Source organism: Ursus maritimus, unplaced genomic scaffold (genome assembly GCF_017311325.1).
Source record: "Ursus maritimus isolate PB19 unplaced genomic scaffold, ASM1731132v1 scaffold_7, whole genome shotgun sequence".
NCBI classification, from domain to species: Eukaryota; Metazoa; Chordata; class Mammalia; order Carnivora; family Ursidae; genus Ursus; species Ursus maritimus.
Window position 1 is genome coordinate 17,192,283 of NW_024426885.1, and position 24,637 is coordinate 17,216,919.

Here is a 24,637-nt window from a genome sequence, read left to right on the forward strand (position 1 = left end):
CCTCGCCCAGTCTGGTCCTCCGACAAGATGCTCCCGGTTCCAGGACTGGGCAGACTGTATGGTTCTGAGGCCTGATTCAAGGCGGCAGGAAGCACTCCCTTTGGGCAGATGCACCCCCAACACAGCTCTACAGACTCTAGTTGTGAGAAAAACGAACACCTACGTAGTTATCCCGCGCAGACCAGCCGGGGTACAGCTGCATGTGAAGCTGTCGCTCCTTCCGGGCCAGCTCGTAGTACTTCGCTTGCTCTTCTCTGGACAGTGCGTGCCACTGGAGGGGACACAGAGGCAGGGAGAGGCAGGCAAACGTCACAAACTACCCTGCGGCCGGGGCTAAGAGGTGGCTCTGTCCCGCAGAGGCCTGGCTCGCACAGCAGCGTTCAGACAGAACCTCCTCTGTCAGCTCCCTCACGGCTCGCTCTCCGGGGAGAGGACGGCGGCGGGTGTGGAGAAGGCCATTCTGGTCAGGCCTCCACGGAGGCCACTGCAGAAGTCAGCACGTGACTGAAGGGACAGGGCTGCCGTGCCCCCCACCGTGCCCCGGTCCATCCTCCCCCCCTTCCCAGTGAGGGAGCGACCTACCCTTCGCCCCAGGATCTGGTTGATGGCCGCGCTTTCTTTCAACGTGCACTCGGCCACGACCTTCGCCCTCATCTCCTTCATATACAACATGAACGCGTTAAGAGGTTTCTTTATGTGCGGCTTCTTCTTTTCTTCTTCCTTTTTGGAGTCCTGATGCTTTCTGGATATAGACAGAACAGACAGACACAAGCCCATAAACAACTGCGAGGTCCCACTTCCTCCACAGCAGAGAAGCCAGCTCCCCGGCTGCCCGACGCCCAAACCTCGCAGGCCTGAACCAGAAGTACGTTTCCACTTTGGGTCTTCTCCACCCTGGAAAGCGGAACAAAAACATCCTCGCGAGGGTGTGGGGGAAGAGAAAGATTTCAAAATCACCTCCTCGGGTGTCCCCGACACACCATTTTCCCAAGCCAGAGAGAAAAGCACAGTGTGGCCGATTCCCCCTCGGCCGGTGGCTCTCGTGCTCACAGGACAGACCTCCAACTGTTCAGCGGGGGGTCAGGGACGGGGACACGGTTGCAAACCCCAGTCTCTCCAAGGACACAGGTATGCCCAAGGCACACGCGCCGTGGCCAACCACGGGCAAGGCCACCACTCAGCAGCCATGACAACAACAATGGGCTAGACAAGATGGGGAAGGAGAAAGTGACCGAAAGAGCGACACTCACGAGCTATGGAGTGAGCCGACGTCACTCTGGGAGGATTCCTGTTTGACTGTTGGCGTGACTATGGCCGGGTGGGGGATGCCGGTCGTATGTAGAGTGTGATGTGGTGGAACCATATGGGGAGGGAACCTGGAAGACAGGAAGCTGTGTAAATCGTCAGAATCAAAATGAATGAATGGGGAGGGATGTGTACACACAATTAAAAAAAAAAAAACAAAAAACAACCCAGCACGTAACACTCACATGAAAGCAACCCAAGGCATATGAAACCTGTCAGCATTAATTAGCGATAAATTAAACATAATGATTCTCATAATGTCATTAAAGCCAATCTTCCCCTTCATTATTGCTACTGACAAGAGACATTATGATTTTTAACATCTTTAGCAAAAGACAAATACAACGGATGTACTTGGGCGGAAAAGTAGGCTCGGACTACCTGCTGGAAATCACACGTCCACTTGTTTTTTGAGGCATTATTAGTGGCATCTAAGAAGACAATTTCCTAAGTCCTAATCAGCTCTAGAATGAAAGGTGAAATCTATTGTTGCATATTGACAGCTAAATAAAATATTAACGTGGTTGAAGTACACATTTCCGACAATGCCGCGCATGCCTCATTAGGCCACATTCTGTTGATGGAGTACAATAAAATTTTTCTTTTTCTTTAGCTGATGTGCCCCACCGTTTTGACAGGAAATGAGAGAAAGTGAGGCAGAAAGACGGGGAAAATCCAATACTTCCTGTCTGGTTCTCATCATAAGTCACAGATATTTTAAATAAGCTTGTATCCTCTTATGGAAAGATGGGGGGAAAAAAGCTGTTATTTTATACAAACACATAAACAGAGCTTTGAATTCGGATGTGTACCTTTGCCCACTCTGTAATCTGAGGATTCCTAAATTACATTTACTTAAGAAGCTGCCTATGCCTTCAAAGGCCTTCTAAATGATTATCCAAGTGGTAAGTATATGAGTAAAGGTTGTTTTCTCCTCTAATACTGCCCATTTTAAAGGAAGTTCTTTGAAACCCCCCTTAGGCCCTAAATTAGCATTTCCTTATCATGCAAACTCACCAGAACATAAAGAGCTAATTTTAAAATGCTCATCTTGGCCTACATGTGAAGTGACAACTGAATCAGACAAACAGCTTTCCCGTTTTCTGATATGCTTGGAGTCACCCTGAGTTATACTGGGTTAGAAGAACCATCCATCTTAAAAGAGTGTGTACTACCATAGAGAAGAGTAGGGTGAGGGGCAAAAGGGTAGAACCCAGTGAGAAAACAAAATGGCGGCCTCCAGGCTCCAACCTGTTCAGGTTAGGCAAGTGAGGGGGCAGGGTGCTGTTTGGGAGAAGGAGAACCAGATCAAGCAGTTGATGCTTTCTTAGTAAATCCAAACTAGAACAGTCCCACAGAGCATCCAGAGAATGAAGACCTGCTCTCCAGGCAGCCAGTTCTGGTGGGTACTGGGAGTACTAATAAGGGTTTATCGAGATGGTGATTTCAAAAGGATCCTGCATTTACAAGGTTCTTTTCCTTATGTGGACTGGAGATGAAAACAGTTTCCATTTCACCCAAATAATGTAGCAAATGTTAATTTGAAAAATGGTAAAAAAAAAAAAAAAAAAAAGTACTAACTGTATCTGGGTACATCAACAGAGAAAATACCAACGCACAAGGCAGATTTCTGAAGGGGGCCAGACTCGCAGTGGACATTTGACTCAGAAATTCCATCCTGATGTGGCCCTCTCCCACCACTGCCTTTTACAAATTTAAGCCAGTATCAAAGTTTAGTAGCAATGACGTGATTTTTTAGTAAGAACCATGTAAATCCTTTAGTGTATATGAAAGGAAGGAAGGGAGGAAGGAAGGGAGGGAAGGAGGGAAAGAGTCTAAGAGAAAAAGACAAAGAAAAAAAACCCAAACAAACAACTTCCATTCCCTTTCCCCGAGAAAATGAAAAGCAAACTCTCGGAAGGCACTTGGGCTCCCATGTTACACCCTGCTCCTTCCCACTGCATGAGGGCCTCTGAGGAAACATAAGTTAAGAACATGTGTTCTTGGAAGCCCTTGGGTGAAGCGATGGGTGGAGTGGCGGCTTTTACTGTGAATTTTAAAGGCTTGACATTCCTCAAATACATATGTTCTCTTCTTGCTGAATGAGAATATGTGTACAGACATGAGAGAGAGAGAGAGAGAGAAGGGGGAGAGTGGGGATGACAGAGAGAGAGAGAGGGAGAGAAGGGGGGAGACAGAAAAACACTGTGTGTGGGGGGGTGCAGGTGCGGGCACACACGTACACACACGCACGCACACACACACCAAACACCACAGGCAGACGCCACAGTTCGAGCACATTTTGGGGTGGGGCGAAATTTGCGGGGCAGGCCATGAGGAATGAACACTTCCAAGTTCACACGCCTACACACACATTCATGTATCTGAAAAACGTATAGCAGAGAAAGAAACGGGGTGCTGGGGGTGGGGGAGGGGGCTACATGCACACCTTTGCTTAAGCAATTCCTTTCTGCAGACAACGATTCCATGAAATGCAATAAACACCCTAAAAATTCTAAGCAGCTCATTATATACCCCCGTCTGCTTTTATGGCTCCGAGCCAGAATATAACGATGAACCTTAACTTGTTAAGGACAACTAATTTTTGTTTCTGGCTGTCTCAGGGGCTCCTCTCTTGCTCACTCTCACTTTACTTCACTGTTGACACGTTTCTGTTAACTGGATGTCATCTGCCGGCCTTGATTTTATGCACAAGCAGTGGGATGCATTTTCCCGTGCAACAATCCTGCTTTGAGTTGCATTAGGTTTGTCATTATTCTCTCATTTCCCCCTTGCACTTGTAACATTTCATCTCTTCCTGCCTTATTTTTTGTGAGCCACGGTGCACCCACATTATGGTTTATACATGATCTCTCTCCCTTTGAAGCCGGCAGATTGCAGAGCCCGCTCTCGTCAGGAGAAGAGCCTTGCACCAATTTAGCAGGCTGAGGGCCCGGAGCTCCAACATCTCAATCTAAAGGGGGTCACAGGGTGGCACAAGTGAGTGTCAGCAAGAGCTGTTTAATTGCCAATCTAGGCTTCTCCATGGTGTTTAAAGTATAATGACCCATCACTTAATTCTGAGAAGTCCTGGCCCTGGCTGCTGAATAGAATGAATATCAAAGGGTGTTCTGGAACAGGGCAAGCTGCCTACATTTCCTATAACTGCCATAAGTATAATAGACCTCTACTTCTGTCGCCCCATTACCACAATAATGTATTTAATTTGCTGTATACGCTTTTTAACTAGCTACCTTTCATAAGGCCTACCTGGGGAATCAGCGACCTCCCCCCTGTACCTTGAGCCCCTAACCTTTCCTCCCACTATTTCCTTCCTTTCCTCCACCCCTTGCCCACCTCTAAATCATCGGCTAACCTCCTAATGATAATTCAATCGATAAGCTTAACCCCAATCCCTATCCTACGATTCCTTCACTGCTTTTAACCTCTCGAATGCAGCGAATAAACAAACACGAAAAACAATCAGGTGCATGATAAATGCCGGTTTGCAGGGAAGATGAGCTGTGGATTAGGAAGCAGCTCTCCTCCTGGGAGACTCCCAATGCGTTCCCGTGCTTTGCAAGGTTGCGATGACATTATTTAACGAACATAACCTTCCTCCTCTCGCTGGAGAAGAGGACGCACAGGCATTTTCCTGCCTAAGTCATATCGGTGTGGATTTTGAAACCGAGATCATTTATCACACGCGGGGACTGGATCTTGAAAATTACGTGATTTCCATGGCATAATTACAAATGTGAGGTAGACTACAGCTTGTTTTTCTTAATGAATGTGATTCTTGCTCTTCCCCCACCCAAATTACTGTTTTGTAAGCAGGAAAAGGGGCTGTCTTATTCTGTCTCTCCAACCCTCCCTCTGGTCTTGGGTTCCCATACGGACCACGGAGATCGGGGGATGCTAGGGACAGCATCCTTGCCATGTAATGCATGCTGATTTAATTATGGGCCATCATCAAAATGGATTACTTGTTGTAGCCCATCAGGAAAGTCTAAACCTCCACCGATTTAATTAACTTGACTGAAAATCAGATGAACAGAAAATAAAACTATCATTAGGAGCGATTAGTGACTACTTAAGCCTACCGCTGCCAACCAGTTTGTAAATAAACTAGCACTCACTGAAGATCAGCCAGAAGTAATTCAAGGGAGGAAGAGGAGAACAGGGGATTAGAAAGATCCAGGTACACACATGTGGGTATGTGTGTGTGTGTGTGTGTTACACACGTCTTTATGTGCTTAAACATATATGAATGCACACACACACATAAACACACACACGACTTTTTTTTTTTAAAGGAAGAAGTCACCATTTTTATCCAAATAAACACAGCAAAATATTTCATACAAAGTATGAGAAGTTAGTGTGGCGCTTGTGACCCAACATACTTAAATTAGAAGTTGGAGAAGCTCCCTATTCAAGAAAGCAAACATCATATGTCCTTTGTCAGGGTGTAGGAATTTTTTGCTGGTTATTTGACGGGTTCCTTTCAAATTCTTGTACTGCACACACATGATATTTTTTTTTTTTCTTTTTTAAACTTCCCACGACTTAGAGCTGCACAGGTCAGTGTGGTAGCCACCAGCCACACGTGGCTTTTGAGTACTTGAAACGTGGCTGGTCCAAATTGAGATGTGCTATTAAGCTTAAAATACATACCAGATTTAAAAAAAAGAAAAGAAAAGAAAAGAAAAAGTACGAAACAGAGTGTAAAATCTCATTAATAGTTGCTTTACAGTGCTTAACATGTCCAAATGAGAATATTTTTACAATATTAGGTTGAATAAAATAGATCGTTAAAAAGAATTTCACCTGGGTTCCCCCTCCCCCCTTAACTTTTTTAAACTGTGGCTAATAAAAAACTTAAAATTCCATATGGGTCTCCCCTTCTAATTCTTTGGGGCAGTGCTACTTTACAGAGGGGTGTGTTGGGGCCTGGGTGTCCCTTCTTGTTGACCGTGAAGAATCTGAATTTTGAAAAGATCACACCCTTCCTCAAACTCTCCTTTACGTCATAATAAAATTACCTCCACCCCTTTTCTTTCTTACCCAGTATAGAGCAACACAGAAACAACATTTCAAAAAGTTCCGCATGTCCTATTTCTTCCCACCTTCTTAAAGTCTTTAAAAAAAAAAAAAAAATACCGCTCAATACATTGATTCCCAGATTCAACCTTGAAACTTTGACATCACCTACCTTAGAAGTTCAGATTAATTTTTCAGTATTTTCTAGGAGTAAAGCCTAATGCCCTATCAATTTTAGACCATTAGGACTACATGAAGGAATGGCCCCTGGATGGCCTGGGAGCCATCTAGGGAACTTTCTGAGAAGTTCCCCCATGGTTGACTTGGTTGGAGGCCCTGGTTCTTGAAACTTACCTGGACATGGAAGCGTTGACGGTCAGAGCTGTGGGGTAGGGGTGACGGAATCCTCCTGTCGTGATTGGGTACACTGGCTGACCTTGCCTATAAAGAGGGGGGTACAAAGTAAGAGAGTGCAAACAAGGGTGGGGGTGGGGAAAAGAAAAAGAAGAAAAAGGGAAAGTTCTCTCTGCACAGTAAGCTTTATTCTCATTTGATCAGAACAAAAATCTTGGGGATTGTACAGGAAGGATCAAAGAGAAGAAACACAGAACAATTTGAATGCCATAAATCTGATAGGAATGGCTAATTAAATTTTATAACCTCTGCTTATGTCAATAGAGACCCTCTCCCCAAGCTGAAACTAGGTGTTTTGTTGTAATAATTAAAGGCGAAGTCTCGCTTGCTTTAATGGAGCCATCACACTAATTGAGGGCTACACAACCAAAGGAAAACAATAATGAATGTAAATTTATACCAAAATAAAGTACAGTGAATCAAAGGACTTCAGTTACGCTTTGGGCCTCTTTCGGTATTTAGATCTCGGTGAGAAAACATTAAATTAACAGAGCTTAATTTGTAGCCTTTTGTCAAATTAACAAGTGTTGACAAGAGTTACCGGGGGGAGAGTCCCCAAGAAGAATTGTGGGTAACCAATAGACAATCACACCTCATTACAATAATTAAAAAATACAGCAACATGCAAAATAGCATCCTCATGAAAGACACACAACTTTTTCTGACAGAGGGTTGTCTGAGTTGGCTATTCCTTTTTATCTAGCCTTCAAATATCTCCCCATCAGCTGAACGGGGCAAGGGATGACAGAGAACTATTCGAGGAATATGGCCCCATTTTCTGAGGAAGAAATGGGACACAAGCTCACGTCCGTTGTCTACCCTCTCGAACAAAATGAAGGAGAAAAAAATCAACCGAAAGTACACCCACGGTTGGTCTTTGGTACAGCTACTTCAGAACACAAGCTGTTTTTCACAAAACAGGGTAGAGTGTGCTCAGCTAGAGAAATACTAGGTGAACTACTCCAGACTACCTTCTGTAAGGTTACGAAAGGGTGTCTTCCCTGAGACCCAAACTTCAGAGGTTTACCCAGGACGTACTCCTGTTAAGACAGCAAATTGTCCTTGCTTTGTAGAGTAGAGATCACTGATAAACATGGAGAAATACATACACAAGAACGCAACCACGAAACAGATGTCACATGCACGCGCGCGCACACACACACACACACACACACACACACACTCATGCGTGGTGTGCTTATGCAATAAAGGCCTTTCTACTCTGGCTCTGAAACACACAGTTTTTAAGTTGTCTAAGGAAGGTGAATGGATGATACTATAAAAGCAAGACTGGGTGATAGGAAGACAAATCGTCAAAGGCAGTTTGAGGCCCTCGCACTGCCAGGAACCTTGGCCGACACCCAGGAAGGCCCCACAGGCCGGAGTACGGATTCCGGATGCCCCACCCCCTCACGATCCGGTGAACCAAGAATCTCAGACAGATGCTGGTTGCATACTGTCTGTCTCAACAGACAGACCTTTCCACTCTTGTTGCCAACCTTGGGAGTAATGGTCGGGATGGGGTGAGGGGCTAGGGGTTTCTGAGAGAATAACACCCCTGCTCTCACCCCTCGATTTCAAAATGACATTATGCCTGTTCCCACTCCCATGCCTCCTCAAACCGATGACAGGACTCCAGTCTGGGCTGCCACCAGCAGCAGAGCCATGATCGGCTTCCTTTGATAGAAGCCCTGAGAGCCTCTGCAGCTCCCAAAGTATCTTAAGGACACCTTTGTTCACGGAGAGAAACTAGAGTCTTTGGGGACTATGGGTTCAGAACGCTAAGTGTCAATATCTTTTTCCTACATGGCCCATCTGAAGGGCTACTGACTCGCCTGCTTCCCCACAGGGCACCTGGCTGAGCATCCTCCCCACGTACCCCCTGCAGCCCTCCCTCACCACCCCTGTTTTCCGAAACACACACACATACACACACGCACAGGATAAATAACAAGCATGCCCATGTTAGAAACAAAAAGGGAATTAAAAAATGGAACTCCTTACTGTGGTACTAACCATCCTAGCGGATGGGGGATTTGTCCTACGGTGCCGGGCGATAGCGGGTAATACGGAGATATATCTGGAGGGTGCGGAGGCCGTGGGATTCCTGGGAGGAGAAGCGGCATTTTAGGTAAAAGGAGGAGAGAAGGAAAGAGAAACTGCCAGGGGATGGGAAGAGGGAAAGGAGGACTGAGACTTCTCTTCCACGAGAAGAGCTAGCACGAGAGTCTTTCCATGACTATGATCGTTAGAAGAGTTGTGGGTAAGTTTCGTTCATCGTCTCTCCCCGCCCTACCTTGACAAAGCAGTCTATCTTATTCTAGGTGGATGGGTACACGGGGGAAACGCAGACCCCAAAAAACACCATCTTGGGTATTTCTGCCTTATGGGATAAGTGTGATTGTTGAAATTAAAGACAAGTCTGAAGGGCCTGGCACACAGTAGGTGATCAAGGCCTGTAAATTCTCTTTGCCCTCCCAACTTGGGCCTCCACTGCTTTTAATTCTAATGACTTGTCTGTTCCGGAGTCACCTCATCTAGGTTTCTAATCACACCTTTTCAGTTATGGCTTTTGGAGGGTGACTCTTGCCTTCTTTCAAAGAAGGTAACTCTTCTAGAAGGTCTCCACCTCAGCTTAGATGATGAGCTGTGGCAGAAACTCACCACAAGCCACAGCCTCTTCTCCAGGGTAGGATCTGAACTGAGCAGACCAGCAGACTCGGATCTAGAACCTACTTCTCTGGAGGCCATCCCCCGGGAGAATCAGCCCTAGCTGCTGGCCAGGTAGCCCCAGTTGCTGCATCAGGAGAGCTGGGAACGTGCACGCGACACAGCCGAGCCCGTCCTGAAGGTCCGAGCCACTGCCCACTGACTTACTCCACGGGAGCACGTCCTGCACTCAATCCTGGGCAAAGCAAGAGCGCTGGGAGCAATTCTGACACAGAGGAACTGATCTAAGCAGCTGAACTGGGAAGAAAACGAACACTGCAGAATTAACGCAGTATCGGAGGTAATGAGCTGCGTGTCCGTGGATGAAAACTATTCCCTTTTTTTTTTTTTAATTCATTCAGGAAGCTTTTAATCTGTAAGTTAAGTCTCCCTGGGTGACATTTTCATGCAGACATTGCTTTCTCTCTATTACAAAAACCAAACAGATTAGCTGGTCTTGGACCCTACACCAAGCCATTTGCACACTTGAAAGAATGTTCGCAGAGGAAAAGTAAACAGTCTGCAGACGTTAATCATATGTTTTACGATAACCATTTAAAAGCTATTCCCTGTACTACCATTATTTAAATGAGACATTGATGCTGCCATTCACTGGCAGAGTCTGGGGCCGGCTGGCGGCCTCCTCCAGCCATCCAAGCACCAGGCTGGGTCCCCCATGAGCACAAAGGGGGCTCAGAGGCTGGTGAAAACCAGCTAATGTGTGGCTTCATTCAGGGGCAGCAAAGTCTGCATGAACGGGCAATCTACCTCAGCTCGACACCAAACAATGCCATCTGACGAAGTGACACGGAAGAGCCATTTGAAATTCACCCTTCTAATTAACTAGCTGGTTAGAGAAACCCCAGCCAGTGTACCACCCGGCCTGTGCTGGCCTTAGCACTTCTCCCCATGACCATCCCTCTAGGAGCTGTGGCCGGTTGCTTGTTTGAAATCTTGTTACAGGGAGAGTTACAAGTAACCCTGCCCTCTCTTTCCCTCTTTGGGGAAAAAGCAGTCAGTGAGTAAGTGCATGGGATGGAAGGAGGGAACAAGCGTAAGAGCTGAAGGATGACGCGGCACCTTCCGCCTGAGACCCTCCCTACTGGTTGTTCCATGACAGACTTGGTTTTCACATCTGTATAATGGGCTTGGTGATACCCAGGATACTGTAGCAGAAGAGGAACCCCAATAAATGAGCAAGATGATACGGGACCCAGTGATGTGGCAACAATAAGTCATCATCAAGTGACTGGAGTCCCTCAGCCGCTAAGGGAACCCGGGCTTTGGGGAGCCATGCTGGTAGGGCTCCTGTATTCCCAAGCTGCTGAGAAGAAGGCCACGAGATGCCTCCAAGCCTGTCTGTGGCTCTTGGAGTTAGTTATAAGCTACTCCTGAAAAACGGTGTAGGATTCACAGCCAGCCCTTCCAATCTAGAAAGATTGCTGGCTCTACACATGGCCCTCTCCTAAGGATAGGGGAAGCTACTCCCTCACCAGGCTCTGGCCTCCCCGAAGAATTTTCTTCTCAACACCCAGGAGAGGAACAGGAGCCCCTCCACCACTGCCCACAGCCCCTCCCAAATCCCAGCAGGTCAGGAGGCCCCAGACCCAGCACCCGCTTTTGGCCACCAGTGCTCAGCCTACCTGTTTTGGGGTCTACGTCAGCTGGTAAGTGTGGAGGTGGGTTTCCCGGGGTGAAGTGCTCATTGCTGTACGTGATGAGCGGCGTGAGAGGGTGAACATGGTGAGGGTGCTGCACGACTGGCACTTTGTTCGACTGTGGGCGGGAAAGAAACAGAGAAGGACACCATCAAGCTGGTTCCTGGCAGCTCAGACTTCCGAGCACAGGCCCCGGGGGCCCCGGGGGCCATGCCCTCCCGCCCAGATTCTGTAAGATGCACTCGACTCTGCCCGCAGCCCTGGCCCCGATCCACGTATTAAAAATAACAGATATTTGTAAAGACAGCTCTCTGGGTAGGCATGCTTCTGTTTTTACCTCCCTACGGAGCCTGGCTTTAAAAATACCTCCTCCACCACCACCCCATCATGGAGCCCGACTGTGCATTTTTCCGACTGGCAGGACGTGGGGACTTCAATCTACCAGGCCCACTGCGTTCCTGCATGTTGGGGGGTGGGGGATCTCTGACCCCAGGGCCCCACCGGAGGGACCTTCAGGAGGCAAGCAGGCTTCCGGCTCCTGACTGCTCCCTGACCCTGGGAACCAGAGGGCATGCTACAACCCTTTACAGACAGCACGGATGAAAAGCCCCACTCCAGGTCTGGTTGGGAGTGTGAACTTTACCAGAAAGCCCTAAACTGCCAGGCAAGCACCTGCATATTTTATGCAGATTACAGCAGCCCTGATTCATTAGGAATTTCATTAGCAAGTCATGGGGGAATGCTAATAAATTAACTGGATGATGATAAATTGGGCTAATAAAGGGGTGCAGTTTAGAAACGGGCAGTTCTAGCAAAGTACAGGCATTTTTATGTTCAGGAAGGGTAGATAGGTAGGAAGAGCAGGAAAAACAGAAAAAAAGCATTTTAAAGATTTTTCTAGTTGCCACGATCAGACCTTCCCAAATTCTTCTCCTCTTCCCCCCAATATCCCCTTTTCTCTCCCGCCCCACCCCCTCCACTATGCTGTGCTGTAACTTAGCCCAGCAAGACCACAAAGAAAAAACGAAGCTGAAACAAGCAAACTACTGGGCCATTTACTGAGAGTAATCCAATTGCAAAAAAAAAAAAAAAAAAAAAAAAAAACCCTATTCCCCATAGAGGATTTTCACTAAAATCCTACAACAGGGACATTTAACCAGATTAGGTACCAGCGAAGATAAAGAGGCTAGTATTAGATGATGAATGGATTAGAGTCAAGTTTCATTTCAGAACGTGTCTTCATTTCCTTTTATTACTTTTAGGAAGGCACAACTTGCATTAACATCAAGGAAAAGGAATTGCATTACAAGGAAAGAAGTGAGGTTTCAGTGGTGCCCACTAGTGCCTCCCGAGTTCAGGGACCACTGAGCACTTAGTCCGCTTTGCGTTTTTCTTCTTGTCTTTTTTTTTTTTTTAATGAATAAGGAAGGGGTACAATATACAAAGAGTATTTCTCACCCCAGTTAATTGTGGGGAAGGCATCTCTAAAAGGGGCTTCTAACTTTCATGAGCATGTTCAGAACATAAAATATGGCCTTCCTCCATATGCTCCAGAAACTACAGAAAAAGAAGTCAACACTGTTGAACAGCCTGGTTTAACGATTCTCATAAACAACTGGACACTTCCAGAGGAGGCTGGCTAGTTGCTCAAAGCGCCTCATGTTGTGAATTACCAGGGTGCAATCCAAGCACTGAAATGAAAAGCACCAAAGCAGAGGGAGCTTTGGTCACACTTCCCTAGCAGCCCTGAAGGTCTGGACAAGGCCAAAGCCAGCAGAGTGAGGGCTACTGCCTCAAGGCCAGGGCCAGCATCTTATGGACACGCACCGAGGATCCTTTTGGAGGAACATTTCTGTTTAGGACAAATTGAAAAGTAACCAACAAATGAACTCTTACTGTGTGCTGGGGTGGAGAGGAGAAAGAAAAGGAGAGGGAGGTACAGGCCCATTCAGAGGAGTGAAGACCACCAGAAGGAAAGGAAAATGACTACTGCCACCCTCCAGAAGTTTTTTTGTTTGGCTGGAAAGATACACACCTGATGCAATGAAAGAAGGCAGACCCGTTCCAGACAGTTCAAAGTAAGGGTGGCAAAACCAGGAGATGAGTAGCAGAACCAGAGATAACACAAAGCAGGGAAGACCATCACTTCCAGACTGAAGGATTTCCATGAACAATAGAAGGGAGCAAAGGATGGAGCTAGAGGGCTGGTAGTGGGCAATGGAGCCTACAATTCTCAGCTCTGGCTGAGTCAAGCCTCTCTCAGGGTGCTGGTCACAAATCTAGATGCCTGATTCCATGAATCATTCAGCAGGAACCTGATTCAGTAGGTCTGGGCTCAGGCCCCAGGCATCTTCAGTCGGCCTACTGAGTGCCCTAGATGGCGGCTCTATCTGTTCAGCCATGACCCCTAGACCAGAGAACCACATGGGCACAGACAAGTACAAAGGTTAAGAATCCCAGTTCTCAAGAAAATCCATGCGAAGGGCTCAGCCCAGAACCTACCACTTGGCAAACACAGGACTGGTGGTTTATTATTCTTGTTATTTATTATTTTATCGTTAGGGAGAAGCTGCCCGATGGCACAGTTCTGTCTACATCTCGGAAGCACAAATGCCATGGCCGCCTTCCAAGCAGGACCAGCAGGCAACGCGGGCAAACCTTTCTCTACTCGTCTAGCGATGGATGAAGACAGAGTCTGCGCATCAGTGGCGCTCACTGGGTGTAGGATGTGAAAGCTCATTTTCCCTCTTCCCCTTAGAGACGTGGAGGAAGGTCCTTCTGACAGAAGTTGGACAGTCACCTTCCTGTTACTTTGCACGCTAGAGCCTAGCCAACAGGTTTTTTTCCTGTCCAGTCAGACTCTAGAACATGGAAGAGGGTAGATTCGAAGCCACTGCCGTCCAGCTGTAGGAGGGGAAGATGGCAACCCTAGTGGACATGGTTCTCTTTTCTGATCATGACTGTATGCCAAGTTAGGTCCCTAGGAAACCACACGTCTCTCCAGGTTGACTGGTTCCCAAGCAAGCAGGCGGCAGGAATGCAGTCATCCCAGGCAGACACCAAGATCCAGTCACGATTCCCATATGACCTGCCTGCACCTGCACTGCTACTGTGCACGGGAGGACGTTCTTCGTGAAAATGCCCCCTCTCCAGCCTAAGGACCCCACAGTCATTTCTTTCTATGTCGCATCATGTCCATGCTGGAGTCACGTATATATATCTTTCTTGGTCCCACTGTAGCTAACTTCCTTAAGGACAAAGTCTGTGTCTTCTAGAACTTTCTATCCCATCATGCCCAGCTTGTGGCCGTGGTGAGACTCATAAGTTCCCGAAGAACCACTAAATTGCAACTACAGTCATTAGAAGAAGAGAACTCACAGTCTCACAGATTTATTCACTAACATGGAGTCTACTCAGAATCAGAACAAAGCTGGATAGACCTTCAGAAACCAGTAAGTCTTGTACTTCATCAGTACAGTGCCTTAAAAATGGTTTTAGAGAATGTACACAGTGAGCAAGAGTGAAGGCTGTGAATGCAGGAAAGACCCAGACTGAACTTCTATTTGACCTGTCCAGCTGTGCAACCTGTCTCAGGAGCTTCGTCCTGTCTCTGCAAACTGCAGATGAGAACGGGGGTCAACCTCAGAGCATCGTCGTAAAAATTAAGTCTCATGCCTGTAAAATGCTCAACACCAGGCCTGGCACAGAGCTACACATGCAATACAAAGAAGCTTTGAAAAATACTGTCCGATGAGTACTAATAAGGAATGCACAGTGAAGGTGGGGTTGGCCACCCCTCCAGCATGTTCTAATCAAATTCCCAGAGGGGAAATACATCCACAGAATGCACTCCTTAGTTCAAAGGCAAGATGTTTATTATGGGGCAAGAGTGTATGGAGGTTTTGTGCCCACCGTTCCCCAAGTGCATGCTCTTCTTAAAAATGTGATATTTAATTAACAAATGTATTTATTTTGTCTCTTTGGAGAAAGACCATCACTTTAGCATGCTAACAGATAAGAAAGCGTACAGAAGAGTTGAAAGTTAAATAAGAATAGCTAGAGACGACCTAGGGCCTTCCGGAATCAGGATGAGGGCCTTGAAGCAGGAGTTCATGTAAGTGAAACACCAACCGACCTACATAGGCAATGTCCCTGAGACCCCCCCTCCCTACGATCAGTGCCCACTTCTTTAAAGGGGTCTTTAAGGATTGTGTTCAAAACTGTTACCACCCTCAGAAAATTCAATGGTGAAAATATCTTTCTTGGGGGAAGGATACGGACAACCTTCCAGAAATGATCCAGGGAATCTAAATGAAAGCAATAATCTACGCTGGTGGGCTAAACAGCAGAAATATGCATCTCTCCCCCTTTTATCTTTTTATAGACAGAGTCCACTATTCAAGGCAAACAACTGCAACATGGAACCAGGTACCTTTTAGGTAACTACCTTATCTACATATTAAGTAGGTCTTCAAAACGGCGTAGGGGGTGCAAAATCATTACCTCCAGTGACAGCTAACTAACGTTCAAGGTCGGGGTGGTGGCGGTCACGGAGAGTTGCATGCAAAGCCCAGTTACAAGTATCGAACCCTTTAGGAACAGGTTGAAAACTAAGAATCTCTAAGCCACAAAAACAGCAAAAGTGTGACTAAAACACTCCTCATAAGGTCTGGGAGTTATGCTACGGTTTCCCATACACACCCACACCATCGGCACCTGGCACTCGCCCCTGGAGCCATCTAGAACACTTTGTCTAGATGATCTGAGGGGAGAACAGGCGTACTGACAAGCTGCTGTCCCCAAAGCTCTCCAGTCAACCCCAGTACGGCTCACCACTGCCACCTCTGAATGCAGTCTTGCCACTGAGCCCGCCTCAGTACTGAGTGGGACGTACTTTATTAGGTCCTCACAGCACACCTGTGAAGTCACTGGCCTTTCTTACAGTTCCACATAGTAGGTGTCCCAGGTCAGAGGCCTTGGGAAGGTGGTGTCTCCAGGTCTTCCCGCTCACCTGCCTGACAGCACCAGCCTACGGCGTCTGCAGAGACTGATGCTGGGAAGGGGTTCACTGCTGTGCTGACGTAGTGAGCTGCACCCCCTGAGCTTAGCCCGGGCCAACCTTCCCAACTGGACAGAGATGCTTCAGGACTCACAAAGGGATCTGTTCCTCACACTCCCACCTACCAGTCCTTGGAACTTAGACTGGCTTCAGCAAACAGTGCCCCCTGACCCCCCCCCCGACCCCAAGTTAGGAGTAGCTCAGGGCTCCCTGTCTCAGCGAGATCACCCCTGCCATAGGGTACCAGGCATTGTTGGCGGGGGTTTTACGAAGTGTGGGTGATTAGGGGAGGTGGGGGATAAAGACATTAAATGGGATGTTTCTGCACCTCAAATAGACACAAACAGTATCAGGGTCCAACAGGGTCTGGTGATAAAAACATAATGCACGCTGTCAGTTCCAGCTGATAAGACACTAAAGGAAAAGTCAGCTAAAAAAACCTTGAACCCATTAAATGAAGTAAACAGTATCTATTTAAAGGGAGCAAAAATCCTCATCTGACCATAAATCATTAGGGCTTTCTGTTTTCTACCTGGAGAAATGGCTGCTACCCAAAGTCTTCCCCAGGTCTGGTCACTATGCTCTATGGGTTTTGAGCACAGAATAGTTAAATGATTTAAAAAAAGAAAAAAAAGGAAAAAAAAAGGCCTTTACCAGCCCTCAAAGCGCACAAAGCTATTCCACCCAAAGTATTCATCCAACTACAGTGGGGGGAGTTGGGAGGGGGCGCCCCAGTGGCTGACCTCTGACCTCTGGAGAACCCTTGAGCAACAGTGTTCTGCAACTTGGCCATGCCACCCTCATCGCCAAGCGCCCACACACCCGTCCGAATGCTGCTCGTGATTCGGAACCTGGCGAATGGAAGATTGATTCAGGCACTTCTAGATCTCCCTGCTACCCCTCCTCTAACCCCGACCCCTCAACCTTCTGTAACTGTGGGGAACCCAAAGGGAATGAAAGCTTGCCATTCACCTCACAACCTATTAATCAGCAGATGCCGAAAACAAATAGAGCCATTGGTGGCCCCGGCCTCTCTGCCGGCCCTCCTCTTCAATACTCCCCTATTGCTCTCCTTTTCTGCAGAAGACAAATGGGGCCAGAAAGTGCCTTGAGGAGCCCAGCACAATAAAACAAAAGCAGCACAGAGGAGCATTTGTCAGCCTTCTCCCCTCCCCAGGGTGGATATGGAAGGTCTTCAGTGGTCTTGGTTTCCCAGCCCTCCCAGGGGCTGAAATCAGCAGCAGGAAGGGACACTGTTCATTCCGGGTTTACGTTAAAAAATGGGTTTAGAGCTCATCTCCATGCATTTTGCCGGATGCCGCTGACTATGGCTACACCAAGGCCAATGGCGACTAGCGAAACATGAATGATGTCGCACGTCACTGGAGCCACGGAGCGCCGCTGGAGAGGAGGGGCTGGAGATGAAGGAGGGGCTCTTCCTTACTCATCGACAACCCTCTGTGGCTCAACTAGTCCTATTTTTTCAGGTGATGGACCAGAGAGTGGTGGAATGGTCAGCGAAGGTAGCCCTCCTGCCTCGACAACCCATTCCCCCAACAAGGAGCACCCACTGCGGCTGCTGGAATGACGTCAGGAGACGCGCACGCCAGGCCCGCACTCACAGGCCCATCCTGACTTACCTAGCGAACAGCTTGCTAACACATCTTGCCAAGCTCCTACACACACAGAGGGGAAGGGTGGCGGGCAGGCTCCCACCCTTGGACAGATGGGCTTCTGCAAACATTTTACCCTGCCCCTCTCCCCCAACAGCTCTGGAAGCCCAGCCAGCCAGGACCCACTGAGCGAAGCACCCAGAGCCCACTCGTGGTCGATGGCTGCTCCTCCCGAGGGGCCTGCTCCCAGCTAATGGCACAGTGTTTCCCTGCACAAGACTTATATCGCTAGCAACATCACTGCTACTGAGAATAATAAGGAAGAGAGAAGACTTCACAGGGTTTGAGTTTTGCTTGGAGAAATGAGGTGGTTAAGAAAAAGGAGGTCTGCTTGTGAGGTGCAGAAAAGAAGGACCCACCCCGCAACGCCAGCACACAGCCCACCTCACCTGGCCGTGCTGCTGGGGACTCCAGGGCTCACCCACAAGGCTGCAAAATCACTGCTTCTGGAACCTAAGGAAGCCTGACCCTCAGGGCGCTGCTTGTTTGTTTGGTAAACTATTGATGGCCGGACCCCTCCCCCAACCCCAGAATCAAATCCATTTAGACAGCAAGAAGAGGAAGAGAGATTCTCCCTGCTTTCTACAAAATTCTGCCGACTCATAGTTTCTCATATGCTCACACAAGCATTAAAATTCTTCGCGCAGGGAAATGATTGAACAGGGCAGGCAGAGAGAGAATAAATGTGCAGTCAATTTTCATCCAAATTCTCTCACACATATGCATATACATAGGACTAACTCAAACCATCCTAAGCCCTCGGCCTTCTCTCCCCCCGCCAGCCCCCTCCCTTCCATAATGTAACAACCCAGCTGGTAACACACCAAACAGATTGCCAAGCATTCAGGATGTAGGGGCCAAATTCTGCTCTTAATGACCTTTTCTTAATCCTCAAAAAAGAGGAGGGGAAGGCTGGGAGTGGGACTGGAGGTGTCAGGGTGGGGGAGTGGGCACACGAAGGGGAACATTTTAACCTGGAAAATAAAGATGTGCTCCAGCTGCTTGGCTTCGTGAGAGCCGCAGCCGAGGGCCGACCCAGCAAAGCTGTGCTTTCACAGGCTCTTGAACAATTACTTCCAGTTAAGTTCATTAAACATAATTTATTTCCACTCATTCTCATTTATTTCCCAATAAAAAGAAAGCATCCCATTGTGCTTCCCCCAACTAACCTTTAAAGCACTTGCAAGCTTAAGTCTCAGCCCGCCGGGTCTAGGCTGGCCCCTGACCAGTGAGCTCCCGGGATTTTCTTCCTGCCTGTGTCCCTCCAAGAACGTGCTACAGCATGGTGGAGGTCAGTGAGGGGGTGCAGCAGGCACAACGGGGTCCTCTGACTGTCCTAATCCTCCACCGGGTCTCAGACATGAAGAACGAACCACTTCACCCCTAAGTAATTTCCCAGGAGTTTGCAACCCCCCCCCCATAAGATACTTCTCTACTACTTGGGTATTAAATGATTAGTGTTAGCATAATCAATCTTGTTGAGTGTCCCACGTTTGCAGAGAATGTTTGAGAATTGGGTAAGAGGGTACAGCTGTTTCTAGGAGAGCAGATTTTCAAAACAGAGCCAGGAATAAAACTAACCTATTCCAAATGAAGAAATCCAAAAGCTCAAATTCAAAACAACTTAAAAAAAAAAAAAAATGATTTCCAGGCTACCCCCCCCCACAAAATCCCCAACAAACCCAAATCTGGGGATTCCTGAATATAATGGAAAGGAAATCACCAATTTTGATATAGAGTAAATTTTAAGTACATAATGGTTATTACATCCTGGGGATTTCAAGAAAGTAGTGAACAAAACCTGATACCACCCTTCTAATTTATTTACAATGAGCAGCTGTACAAAAATGTCTTTTGTTTTTCTAATATACCCTGTGCCTCACTTTCAAATCTAGACAGTACTGTATTTGAAATTCATGCCTGCTACATGGAGTCTGATAAGTGCTCTTTGAAACAGCTGTTTCCTTCAGAGAGCAGGTGAATTTCTCCCTAGAAAAGAGCAGGTAAACAGAGAGGAGGGATGAACGTTTTCTTGTGGCCCATCGGACACAAATGCTCCCAAACCCTGGATTCAGCGGGAATTCAGCCATGACCAATGCAGAGGCGGTCCTACATTGTTCCGCACTCTGTTGCCCTGTTAGTGCCCCAAATATGGGCATCCTTTAAAGGACATCTACAGTCTCTATAAATGAAAAACGTGAAAAGATGCAACCCCCTCTAAAAGCAAGCTGACGAGTTGGAAGTTTAACGTAACTAGGGAATGACCCAGGCAAAGTCCAATTAAAAAAAAAAAAAAATCTTCAAACGCGTGCAGAAGTATGCAATCTGGAGGGCATGGCAAGATTTCATCACATTCCAAAATGTTGCAGAAGTTAAGAATTCCATTACATAGCTCAGCCAGGCCCCCCACCAACCCCAAACCACAAAAGGGAGGTTTCCCTAAGAATATAAGGTTGCAGGCTCTGTTGCTTCCAGAAAATGCCGACGCAGCAGCCTGTTGTGACAATACAAAGATCATAATATCTGTATCATTGGAGTCGGGAATTCACCCTTTCAAACAACTCCCTTCTCATGAGACGTCAAGAATGGAGGGTTAGCGGCCACCAAAGCAGCAGGACTGCTATTAAGTAACCCAAGTAATTTGAGTAAACAAAGCTCTGGAACCTTTCAGGAATCTCAGAAAGGGAGACTGGGTTGGGCTGGGAAATTTACGGCAACACAACTTAGACATTTGCAGTGCCAGCTTCCACTGTCTTTCCCCCACGATTCTGGACAGTTCACATGATCGTAGACTGAACTAGAAAAGTTGCACACGACCAGAAAGGAAAACCAAGACATACGTCGGTCATTGCTTCATGCTCGACTAGAGAAGTATTTACCACTTTGTGTTTTAATAGGATATATAGGATTTAATTCCTGATTTGGAAAACCTAAGGACTCTTATAGTCTGTCGTAGATTTCATTTTTTCTTCCCCCTCCCAAAATCAGATCTAAGAGCTGACTGACCACTGCAAAGGTTTCTGTGTTTGGCCACTCAACAACAAAAGACAGTGATAAAAGTAGTCATAGGAATTGCCTCCCGATTCGAGAATGCCCTGACAGCTGTGGCAAAGGATCTGACCCAACAGTTGAACAGAGTAGAGTGTAACCTAAGCCTCAAACTGGTGTCGCAAAAGGACCTTCTTCCGAATCATTAACACCACAATGGGTTGTCATGGGTCACCTGCTCAGGTTCCCGAAACTCGAAACACGTTTTATGTTTTTGAAAATACAGACACCACAGGAAGGACAGCAGCCCTAAAAGGCTGGCATCTAAATTTGGAGATTGAAAATAAATACAACTAAAGACAGAGCAACAGAAAGTCAGCATTAAATATGAAACCAAAACATACAGTTTACACCAGCCCTGCTACTGTCAAAGCCTGAGTGCTCGGATGTCTCGAGCTCTGAAAGTATGCTCCTCTCTGAGGCAACGTCATTCTCCCTTCTCTTTCTTCCAACGGAGCCCACCCTGGTGGGTGAAGGAGAAACATTTATTTGTTAAAAGAAATCCTCAACCCCATCACCCCCTTCCAGGTCCCCAGCTCCCTGGAACTTGGGGAGCCGGCTCTGCAGGCTCTGCATTGCTATATAGCTTAAGGACTGTGATGAAAGTCAAGCTTTCTCTCCTCCCCATTTTTTTTTTTAACCCTTTCTCCCCAGCTCCCCAAAACACTGCTATGGAAAGTACACAGCGGAAGGGCACAGCTTGAGTTGACCATTTATTCTTGGTTTTGTTTTTCCCCTTACCATTGTCTGAATTAAAAAAAAAAAAGGCACAGAGGTTTAATGGTCAAGACCATAAGCAAGGACACGAACACACACACACACACACACACACACACACACACACACACCACTACTCACCCAGCAATTCAAATTGAGGTGCCAACCGCCCAACTGCTGGAAAAGAGAGAGCCCGGAGGCCACTGTGCCTCCCTTCCCACTCAAATCTTCCATCCCCACTAAAATTGTATCCCTAGGGTACATAACAGCTTTGGTCTTCTTTCTCTCCACCTCACAAAAAACTTTCTCTGTACCTTCAAGATGGGACTGGGCCAGTTTTTTTTCTCCTCCCTGACTGCTTTTCTCACTTTTCTTCTTCCTCCCAGCTTCCCCTCCCTTTATGCCTTTCACTTAAAGAGCTGGAAAAAAGCATCTTAAAAGATAGAGAAGGCTCCAAATTTCTGCCCTGGTTTACTCAAAATGCTCAGAGTTCTCACTCACAGTTGCCCATCATTGTTTTGTTAATTCGTCCCCTTCCACAGGCATCAACCCTCAAAAAACCAAACCCAAAATAGAAAAAAAAATAAAGCAAAAAGAAACCTAATAATCTAGTTCAACTGGTTGCAGACTGATTTTTTTAAATTCTTAATTAGAAAAAAAAAAAAAAGGAAAGAAACTTCTTCTAGTTTCTAATCTTTACCACTAAAAAATCGGTTAAGTAAGGGGGAAGGCCCATGTTCCCCAGCCAGCTCAGGGCACCTAAGTCCCCCTCCCTCACCCGTTACCTTGGGCAGCAGGGACAGAGCTACCGCTAAGAGTAGCTAAGAAATTACGGTCAGCCATGAGGGAAAATGATCAACCGAATGCAGGAGGCCGGCACTTTATCTGCAAGATTGTCAAATCCCTCAAAACAAATTTCTTCGAGAGAGGGCTGCATTGCAAGAGGAGGAGGGAGGGGAAAAGTATATTTTCTTGTCACAGTGACACGGGAGTGACACTTGGTAGGGCCTTGTCTGCCAAACACGCACACACACCCTCTTTTCCTTCTAGAGTAAAAGACTGTGCTGGAAAGATTTTCAACTGACCTCTCTGGAAGCAGAAGAACGTAAGCTTCCTGTGTTTCCTGGCATTCTAGCAGTCACACCGCTAAACTTGCTTTTTGACTGCTGAGTTTTTGAGCTTTCCCCCGAATGAGAGAGAGACAGACAGACAGACAGGGACGGACAGAGAGAAAAGAGAAGGCAAAGGAATGCAAAAGGCTAGCCCTAAATCCCACAAACCCGACTTACTTTTCCTGGGGCTCTCATAGGATCCAGGGCCGGGTACATTGGTGTGGGTTTAACTTAATTGGAGTTGAGAGACTCAGACATCACAGGCCTGAAATCGTCCTCTTTTACATGAAGGAGGGGAGTGAGGGAGGGTGGCTGCTCCAGGAGGGGTTAAAGATAGAAGAAACTTGCAGAGGACCAAAAGAGCCTTTCGGGTCCTCTCCCACCCCAAGTGTTAAATAATTTCACCCCGTTCAAAAGCAAACACACAACTCCGATTTGCATGCAGGTAAGAAACCCCCCTGCTGCCACATGGGATCCTGGATCTGTCTTGCTTGAAGCAAGACCAGTGGGCAAAGATTTGCCTTCTTCTGGCGGCAGGACACCTAACATCGAGGAGATGTTTTTAATTTACCGACCCGACTGCCCAGCTGTTTATAGGACTCTTTTCGTGACGTTGGTCTTTAATACACCAGACAAGTTAATAACCCTCACTTCACTCCACCCCACCCCACCGCCTCCACCCCAAAAAAACCAAAAACAAAGGCTGGAAGGGCTTAAAGATAACAAAAAAGTGAGAATTCTTAGTATTCTTCTTTTCTTCTTTTTTAAACTACTGCTCTGTGGCCCCTATTTCTAGACTTATCCGGCCTTCCTGTGTAAGTGTCAGGCAGCAATCTTTAAGGTCCTTAGTACCAAAACAAAACCCTGCCATTTCCCTTTACATGGCGATAACAAAAGCAATGAGCCTCCAGTTTGACAAGTAAAAAGCCCCAACCACACAGTTCCTAATTGCCTCCCCTCCCTCTATTCACGCGGACCACCACACTCCGGCAGCTGCCTTTGTCACACATGCAATTTCTTAAGTAAACTGCAAGTTTCCCTCCCCGCTGATGGACAGCTCCCAATCATTCAGCAACAATAACTTATAAAGTGCAGCAAACAGGATGGGCAACTTTGACTTGGTATTTTCTGGCTTTCTCAAAAGACAAGGAAAATGGAAACAGCAAGATGAGCCAACACATTCCAGACAGACCTCCTCCTCCTCCTTAAAAAGAACAGGGAAATCTGGTGAATTTCTTCAAACTCCCTCCTAAGAAACTGCTTCCGGATATCTGCTGCCCCATCACCCTATCCCGAGTCCTTCCCCAGGGTGGCCCAGTGTGTTAGAAGAACAGTTCCAGGAAAAAAAAAAAAAATCAAAAGGTGATGGACACTGAAAAGCTCTATAGGATTTTTTTTTAACTTCCCCAAACCAAAAACAAACAAACAAAAAAAGAGCAACAGCTTCCTTTCGCTTTAGTATGAAATCACAATCAAGTGGAGGAGAAATAAAGTAAGGAGCTGGAGAGACTGCCCATTTGCGCCCCACCGTCCTCACCCACAGCAAGCAGCAAAAGTTCTGGCGCTCTGTTTTAAATAAAGAAGTTGGAGACGGACGGAAGGGGAAACGGGTCTTGCACGAATGCATACGAAAAGTAGAAAAATGCGGACCCTCTCTGAAAATATTTGGGGATAGGGAGGAAGGAGGGGAGCCAGGAGGGTGGAGCGTCTGTGACTTTAACTTGGTGGGCGAAAAGAAACGAACCCCCCGCCCCAAACAGTCACTTCCGAGTTCAACAATACTACTAAAGCAGGTCTGCGTTGTCACGAGCTGAAAGTTCGGAGTAAAAAAGTATTGTCATTTTCTCTTTTTCGTTATTTTTTTTTTAAGAGAATTAAGGGAAAAGAAAAAAAAAAAAA

At 46.9% G+C, this 24,637-nt stretch overlaps 1 protein-coding gene across 16 annotated transcripts in view; it reads right to left on the minus strand.

Annotated features, from left to right (window-relative positions):
• TCF7L2 (transcription factor 7 like 2) overlaps positions 1-24,637 on the minus strand; it is a 194,323-nt gene that overhangs the window by 14,379 nt on the left and 155,307 nt on the right. For 6 of the 16 annotated variants that reach the window (XM_040624650.1, XM_040624649.1, XM_040624639.1 and 3 more), the window contains 6 exons: positions 11,115-11,247; positions 8,767-8,869; positions 6,703-6,789; positions 1,251-1,376; positions 583-742; positions 164-271 (listed from right to left, as the gene is read on the minus strand). In XM_040624650.1, the coding sequence (XP_040480584.1) occupies positions 164-271; positions 583-742; positions 1,251-1,376; positions 6,703-6,789; positions 8,767-8,869; positions 11,115-11,247 (717 nt within the window). Of the gene's footprint in view, positions 1-163; positions 272-582; positions 743-1,250; positions 1,392-6,702; positions 6,790-8,766; positions 8,870-11,114; positions 11,248-21,767; positions 22,368-24,637 lie in introns of those variants that run through there. The other 10 variants (XM_040624637.1, XM_040624642.1, XM_040624641.1 and 7 more) reach the window with 5 other exon arrangements.